Source organism: Pagrus pagrus (assembly GCF_965226575.1).
Source record: "Pagrus pagrus genome assembly, chromosome: 2".
In the NCBI taxonomy this organism is placed as follows: domain Eukaryota; kingdom Metazoa; phylum Chordata; class Actinopteri; order Spariformes; family Sparidae; genus Pagrus; species Pagrus pagrus.
The window spans coordinates 9,809,551-9,817,905 of NC_140186.1; the positions used below are offsets into that span (position 1 = coordinate 9,809,551).

Below are 8,355 nucleotides of genomic sequence, written 5' to 3' on the forward strand. Positions count from 1 at the left end.
AACTAATTAACATGTAACCTGTGCGTTGCAGATAGAAATAATACATTTTTTTTGTATTTTTCATTATAAAAACAAACGGAAACAAAGAGTCCATTAAGCAGAAACATTGTTGATATGAAATTATTACTACGTCATACCTTTCATTCTAGAAGGAGCGTGGTTTGACCAGTCATCCCACATTGAGCGGTGGGATTTAACTTAAATAATATATTTTTTTTACAGGATGTATTTCCTTATAGAGTTTCACTACATAGTTAAACGTATAGCAAGTCAAATCTTAGCGTTTAAATCAGCCTGATATTCCTCATGAGGCAGGTTGAATAAGCACACCACCGGTTACTTGATCTGGACCCACCCCCCCACGTCTGCCGGTAAGTGGTATGACCGGCAGCATAAAGTGCGGGTACGTCCTGTAACTTCAACTGACAGCAGCAGAAGCCCCTCCGAGCACGAAGACGACGCGACGCTTTAACGAACCGAATCACGCAAAAATCACTGCCAAAATGGAGTGGACCCCGATGGAAATCAACCCCGAGGTGTGGGAATTAACGTTTTCTTAACTTTCCTCACGTTTTCGCGCACAGCGAACTCACCTGTCTTCCTGTTTGTGTCGTTTCAGATGCTGAACATGGTGAGTAGGAGACGTTAGTCGCCGAATAATGGCGACGTGTTGGTTAACAGTTTGATTCAACTGTCAGGTAAGTTCAACAGCGGCTAGCTTAGTTGCGGAGACGGCCGTTAAAACGCCACCAGGCCACAATGTCGCAGCTAAGGCATCAACATAGCTTATGTTGGTAATGTTAACTGCCTTGGTAAAAAAGAAAAAGAAAAAAAAGTGGTATTAAATCAAAAGGGAACGAAAAGAAGAGGTGATATCGCCTCAGCATCATTTCCAGCGCTGCCCCCAGTGTCTAGGCTGAAGGGTGTGGTCGTGCTGGAGTGGACCAGCAACGCAGCATCTTTGAACACCATCACAATGGATCATTCATACGTGTAGCCTCTGAAACGGCTCATTTAAAAAAAAAAAAAAAAAACATCATCTACAGTAATCGTGTTCTGCTTATTTCCCCGGCTGTGTGTGACAGTTAATGAAATGCCTCGGCGTGGGCGAAAGCTGGCGCTTCGTTGATGTGGTGGGGCTGGAGAGTGAGCAACTCGCCGCCGTCCCGAAGCCATGCTGTGCCTTGATGCTGCTCTTTCCACTGACACAACAGGTAATAATAATAGGCCGGCGGTAGCGACTACTTCCTGGAAGGGTGGGGTGAGCCACTGATACAGGCTGCCTGGGGTGGGGTGAGACTGAGGGGCAGGGAGGGCACGGATGGGGAGGGAGCTGTATTGTTATGTGATGGGTGAGACTGAGGAGATGAATCAGCAAATGATTACCTTTTCTTCTCAGTATGAGCTCTTATGCTCTTTATGTTTCTTATATGAAAACCTAGTCATTAAACTGAATACTCCTCACTCTCAGAAAGGGTTTTCTCAACAGCCGAAATCTGCTTACTAACAATTAATGGAATTAAACATTATCTTTATCTGTTAAGACAATTATCAGATTGTCCCATCACAGTTTCCTAGAGTTCAAGATGATCTCCTCAGAGGCCTTGTTGTCTGATCAGCAGCTCAAATATGCTATTTGCAAATATATAAAATACATTACTCAAAATTAGTTAGGGTTATGGATATGGGTGCATATATGCATGTGCATGGATATGCAATCAAAGTTAAATGAAATGCGTTTTGGGGACAAAAAATATTCACAAAATAAAAACTCATATGTCACAGAATAAACAATCAAGTGAAACACAACAATATCCCAATATCCCTAAGTCATTTTGAGTAGTGTAGCAAAAAGCAGAAAAACCTTGCAGAAAAACACAAGCTGTGTTTTGAGATCTTTGTGTTTTTTGCCTTATAAATGACACAAATCTAGCTCTTTTAATTGCGGTTTCCACATGTGCAATTTTCAGTTTGCATAATTGACTGCACTGTGTTCTCATGGGCAGATGACCATGACCATGCTCTGTCTTTGTGTCCGGCAGCACGAGTCTTTCAGACAGCAGCAGACCGACAAGGTTGCAGCAGACTCTGAGGTCTATTTCCTGAAGCAGACAGCAGGCAATTCCTGTGGCACCATTGCCCTGCTGCATGCAGTGGCCAACAACAAAAGCAAACCAACATTTGGTGAGTGCAGATCAAATAAGCAGGAGTATCATAGTAAATGAAATGTATTTATTACAAAAATCTTTATTTCTAAAATGAGCAAAAGGCCGTTGGTCAGCATCAGTGACTCAGTAGTTTCTCTAGTGCAGAGATAGCTTCCTTTCATAATGCAAATTACCAATCCATCCATCATTTTAATGTAGTTTCATAAAAATTGAATAGAAAACCCTTATCCAGGGGCTGCATTATAGACGGCACAACTCGTAATGAGGTTTTCTCTCCAGAATTAAGTTTACATTCAGCTTTTATGAACCCTCATAAACCAAAAATGTAACTTTATTAGACTGTAAGAATTGGGCACAGACAATTGTTCTCCTGTATTCAAATACAGGAGAACACTCAGTTAGGTCTCGTTTATTTGATTACTCGATGATTGGTTAACGTTTTTCGGTGTGGCAGGTTGTGAATTTGGATATTTTAATGTGAGAGGATGTGAATGATCGAATGGCATATTTTTGTGTTTTCAGCGAGTGACTCTGTCCTGAAGAAGTTTTTAGATGAGACTGCAAACATGTCTGCTGACGAACGTGCCAAACTTCTGGAGAAGAACCAAGTAAGATAAAGATACACAGTCTTGAAGCGGCCTAATGTTTTTCTGTTAATAGAAGGTAGATTCAGATGTTACTGATCAGCAGATAATCAAGAATATCTATGAGATTTTTTCCCCTATAAGCTAAGGATCAGCGGCAGTTAATGAGGCATCTGCTTCACAACCAATATGTGCTATTTAAATGTATTTTTCCTTTTCTTTTTGTAGATGGTTAATGTCTTGTGTAAAAATAAAAGCTATGTAAGGTGTTTACTAACTCATTCTTCAAATGTAATGACTAATCTACAAAAAATACTGCACATTTGATAAAAACTGAAGTATACGGAAAACAAACACATTTTTCTAGTATTACTCTTAATATTGTGTAACCTACATGTTTTGTTTCACCCACTTGGGGGCGCCACACACTGCTAAATCCTTGTCCTTGTAAGGGCACTTTGACAGCAGCCTTTAAATTTCCTGAATATTGTAACAGAATGTATTTCAAGAATACGTTACTGATTCATTAAAACCACAAACCTGTGCTTTTTTTCCCCCCTAAGATACAGTTCTGGTTTGTTTGTCATTTAGAAACATCCCTGTATTTGTTTTTCAAATGGTAGAGTGATCTGTTTTAGCTGTATGAGACTAACGTGTTCTGAATTTTTCTTCTGCAGGCGATCCGTGACGCTCACAATGAGGTTGCAGTGCAGGGCCAGTGTAGGGTAAGATACTTTACCACAATATCAGTTACTAATGGCTAACATCTTATACGGCTTTCGGGCAGCAGATGTGCATATCATGCAGGCCTACGCTGGACTCATTTATATGAGACAGCTGTCACCCTCTTTGTTACTGTTACAGAGACCAATCTGCAGTGCATTTAACTGATAAACCCAAGAATTAGTCTGAATTTAATTGAGTATTTACCGGATAAAAGTCAGAGTTTCAGTTTCACTTCGCCGTCCAGATATGTATGTACCTTCTCCCTTGATAGCCCAGGTTTGAAAGCTCTCTCTGTTTTCGGGAGGTTGGTGAAATGACATTTAATGATGCTCAATGCAACAATTTCTGCTGCTGGTAAGAATTCACTAAAGCTGGGCAGCGATAAGACACTTTGTGTTTTAGTTAAACGCAGTGTTAATGACAACAGCTTTCTTAGCTGTGATGGTCTTTTCTGGAACCTTCTTTTAAATTACAATTTTAACACTGAATATTAATTCCTCATATTTCAACTTTTACAGCCGGAAGCAGACAAAGTCAATTTCCACTTTATCGCCTTTGTCAATGTAAATGGACAACTGTATGAGTTTGGTAAGCATGTCGACTCATTATGTAGATTACTGTATGTGTTTTAAAGTTGTGGATTCCTAACTGTCTGATATGATTTTTAGATGGGAGAATGAACGGACCAGTGAAGCACGGAGCTACCAAAGATGAGTCTTTCATAACGGTGGGTAGAGCTATATTCAGTCCATAAAATCTTGTGCCAGTTCTGCATATGCTGAAATAAAATTATGAGCTCTGTTACTTCATGCACATGTCTGTGATGAGTCATGGTATCAAACTGGAATAGGGTGTGGCAGATCCTGCGTATCTTGATTCAATCAATAAACTTGGCTAATGTGCACTCTCAAATCTCCTGCAGGGTTCATAAAAAAGTGTGGACTGTAAACAAGACTGGTGAACTTTTTTAATGCAAATTTATTTTTGATCTGAACAAAAATGTTAAGATAGTCGGCATTTAAGCAATGTTTGCTGCCAGTTATAGTTCAAATTACACTCGTGTTTGTGCTCAACTCAGAGCCTCTTAGATTGTTACGTCAAACTGCCACAAGAGGGCCCCAAATGCATTAGTGATCAAAATGTATCATAAAATATGACTTATTGAATGTCATTTAAAGGAAGAAGCCCTTGAAGCCTTAAGTGCAAGTTGAGATAGATATGTAGATAAATACTTCAATTAAAGACCTGCATTCCCACTTCCAATGTAGAGTATGAATGGACAGTATTGACAAAGTATAATATCACATAAATGATTCATAATTATGATCAAAACCACTATGATTATATCAATCAAATGTTTGTGAAAATGAAAACTGCAGTATTTCTAGTTTATGTACAGTGGACACTTGAGTATAAGAGCATCAGTATTTTACATAAGAGTAAACATATGTGCTTTCTTTCCCTTTTCGTCCTTGTCCAGGATGCAGCCAAAGTGTGCCGTGGATTCATGGAAAGAGAGCAAGGCGAGGTCCGTTTCTCCTCCGTGGCTCTTTGTCACAGTTAAGATGTTCAGTTGGACACGCCACCAAATTGTAAAACCAAAATCGTCCTGGAGCATTCACACATGGCAAACACAATCAGCAAGCACCCATAACACTATGCACTATAAAGCACATATTGTTTCCACACACTGTACTCTCATCTCATGAACAAAGCATTCTTTAGCACATGTACACACCAACGCACCATCCAGACCTTTTGTTCAGCTGCCACTAACTGAGACAAGCGTGTCCAGACATTTTTATGTGATATATCATTCAGCAGTGAATTGTAAAACACGAGGTCAGATCTCACCACTGCTTGTGTGCATGTGTGTGTTAGGGATTTTTTGCAGCTTTTTTGTGTGTAATCATTGCTGCCTCTGTCGAACTGAGAATACTGTTGCTTAAATACCTTTTGTGCCAATAAACAGCGGAAAGAAAAGTGAGAAGGAAAAGGCAGAAAACGTACTGGGAAATGTTTCGCCTGTTTCTCTGAATGCCTTCAGTTGCTTTGTGGTTGAGTTTATAAGGATCTGACATTCCTCAGAACAGCCCAAATGTATCAGTAGGAATAATTTAACCATTGTTCAGAACGGGCACGCAACGTTTGAGTGCTGTTCTTGGGTGTCACTGACATTTATCTGAAAAGCTGAGGTTTTCTTTGAGAAGTTTGAAGTTAAAGTGCAAAATGACAGTGGAGGATTAGTCATTTTCTTTGTTTAGTTTACCTACTGGCCAAGTTTTCAAAAATGTATTAATAAAGTGGAGTTATTAGTTGTTTGCACTTGTCTTGATGACTCTTCAGTTAACAATCTGCAAAAGTTCAAATGTTCAAATACACTATTAGTGTACAAGTTTAACACAGAAAATACAAAATCTCCAAACATGATAGGGACCATCAAAGTAAAGTGTTGGGTTGTTGTTGTGCAGTGCAGGGTGATAGTACTGTGTGTCTAGACTGTGCACCACTTGTTTACCTTTCTGCACTTTCCAAATACTGTGTTGCTGTAGTTCTGCTGGTGATGCAGCTGTGGGAATTCAATAAAGCAACCATTAAACTTATATGTGTCTCCTGATGTGTTTGTTTTGTTTAGTACAAAAATAGGAGTCCTTTGTAAGATGTTCTACTCGTTTTACTCCTTATATACTTGACTAAAGCCACAATGATTAATTGATGAGTCAATCAATGAGCAATTATTTTGATCACCGACAACTATTTTGTCACATTTTGGAGAAATGCCAAACATACCCTGCTTCAAGCTTCTTAGACGTTTTCACCCCATGTCAGCTGGTTTGCTGGTTGGTTTGTCAACATCCTCCATCCACAAAACTTGAATGGAGGATGTGTCTCAGCCCAGACAAGACACCATAAACTTTTGGTGCGGATCTGGGTAAAGGCACAGTTACCCAATATTTTTCCTACTCCCTCTCACATTGTGAGATAAGGCGGTTTTTTTTTGTTTTTTTTTCACATTTTCGTTAATTTCTCAGTGAATAAAGCATGGATCTTGATGTCCCCTTTTGATTTTGAGTACAAAAGGGGACTGTTGGGCCTTAGCCGAGGTATGCAATCTTCTGAGGGCCATTCTGGCTATTATGTCTTGTTGTACAACAATTAATATCTTTGGGTTCTGGACTTTGTTGGACAAAACAAACAAATTGAAGGCATCATTGTGGGCTTGAATATTGTAAATAATTGTTAGTTGCAGCCTTAAACACTTCTTTTTCAAAGCTCTGAACAAATCTATATCCTTTTCTTGCCTTCCCCCAGTCACCAGTCCACATTTTAGCTGACTCCCATTCACACTTCTGTCACGAGGTGATGAAGTGTTTAATGTCCTGAGGCTCTCACAGCTTGGGGCTCATCCTGACTGGTCTTGGCTGCCGTTCAGCTGTAAAGGGCTGAAACAGGAGAAGGACTGAAGAGCTGTCGATAGATTGTCTGCTCGCTTGACTCATCACTGTGGATACCGACACAAGACCTTTCTCTGCAGGCACAGTGTGATATACGGTATATTGTCCTAAATGAAAGAATCTGTTTTGATTAAGAAAAAATACTGAGTGAATCTATTATTTGCCATTTGAAACAGTTATTATCTCAGTCAGTGGCATGCACAGAGGTCCTTCCAGAGGCAGGGACGTAAAGTTAAGTCCTTATACAAACAGACATTAAGGCCAATATCTATATGGCTTTTAGCGTGGGCTTCACCTCTCCATTCAGGTGATTAGGTAAAATAACATTCTGAAAGGTTTGACCTGCCATTCGCAAAGGTCACATTTGCATCCAATATTAGCCGGAGCTATCAACCCCACCGTGTACACAAGTGTTATCAACAGAATTGATCACTTAACAGCATTACTGATAACTGCCAAGCCATTCTTTGGCCAGTGTACGTATAAACAACACCTTATAGGAGTTTATGGGCTATTGATTTTATAATGTGTAACTTGGCTGTAAAGAAAAGCTCTGTTAAAGTCGGGGCTGTAGTTATTATGGGGCACAGTGGGGTCATTTGGGGGGTTTTGGCAACCTAGGGGGAGTTGACATACGGTGAAACACTTGCACTTTGTAGATATTTTAGAGCCACTATTCTCAATGGTAAGGGTACCAATAGTGGTATGTGAAAATGAAATGAATTACAACATATAATACTATCAAGAGATGACAGATTCTGAATGAAAGTACTTGAGTTGAAATGTTATTTTTCTCATTCCTGTTTCAGCTTGCTATGTATTTATTTATAATAAACCTGTCTTCTGCATGAACTGTCCGTGGCTAAATGGAGAAGGCCTATGTATTTTAATGACAGTCATGGGAGAGCCAATAAATGGTACACACTTTTACTTTTTAAGGGGCTTATTCTAGTATTTGTCTAAGACTTTTTCAACTTCTTTAAGGCCAACAAATGTATAAATGAATCCAGAATTTATTATATCTCCACCAAAGTAATATACTGTGTATCCATTAAGAGCACAGTAGACTGTAAATGGCAGCTTTATTATATTTTACCCTGATTTACTATGTGTCAGCTGATTTATTGATGATTTGATTCAACACAACCATATGCTGGGATATGCACCGCTTAAGCACACTATCAACTAAAATAATAACGGCAATAAAACTTGATTTTTACACAGGGACCCTTTAACAACACAGCAAGCGTAGCCAGAAATAAAAAAGTTAACAATGTGCTTTGGTGGTGCAAATTCCCAAACTAATTTACAATTAATCAAATTAACATAACAGTGAAGCTTCCCAGGAGGCTTCTGGTGCTCTTGGGGGTCCGAGGGCCCCAGGGTAGTTACCTGCTTGGCCTGTTTGGTAATCCATCCAGG

The 8,355-nt window shown here is 39.5% G+C and overlaps 1 protein-coding gene across 1 annotated transcript; it reads left to right on the forward strand.

Annotated features, from left to right (window-relative positions):
- The first annotated feature begins 1,059 nt into the window (after nucleotides 1-1,059).
- Nucleotides 1,060-6,081, forward strand: uchl1 (ubiquitin carboxyl-terminal esterase L1 (ubiquitin thiolesterase)). The gene is made up of 7 exons (XM_084364692.1): nucleotides 1,060-1,214; nucleotides 2,043-2,184; nucleotides 2,691-2,776; nucleotides 3,430-3,477; nucleotides 3,997-4,066; nucleotides 4,147-4,205; nucleotides 4,959-6,081. The coding sequence occupies exons 1-7, from the start codon at nucleotides 1,089-1,091 to the stop codon at nucleotides 5,040-5,042; spliced, it is 615 nt and encodes a 204-aa protein (XP_084220818.1). The 5' UTR covers nucleotides 1,060-1,088; the 3' UTR covers nucleotides 5,043-6,081.
- Nucleotides 6,082-8,355: the final 2,274 nt, after the last annotated feature.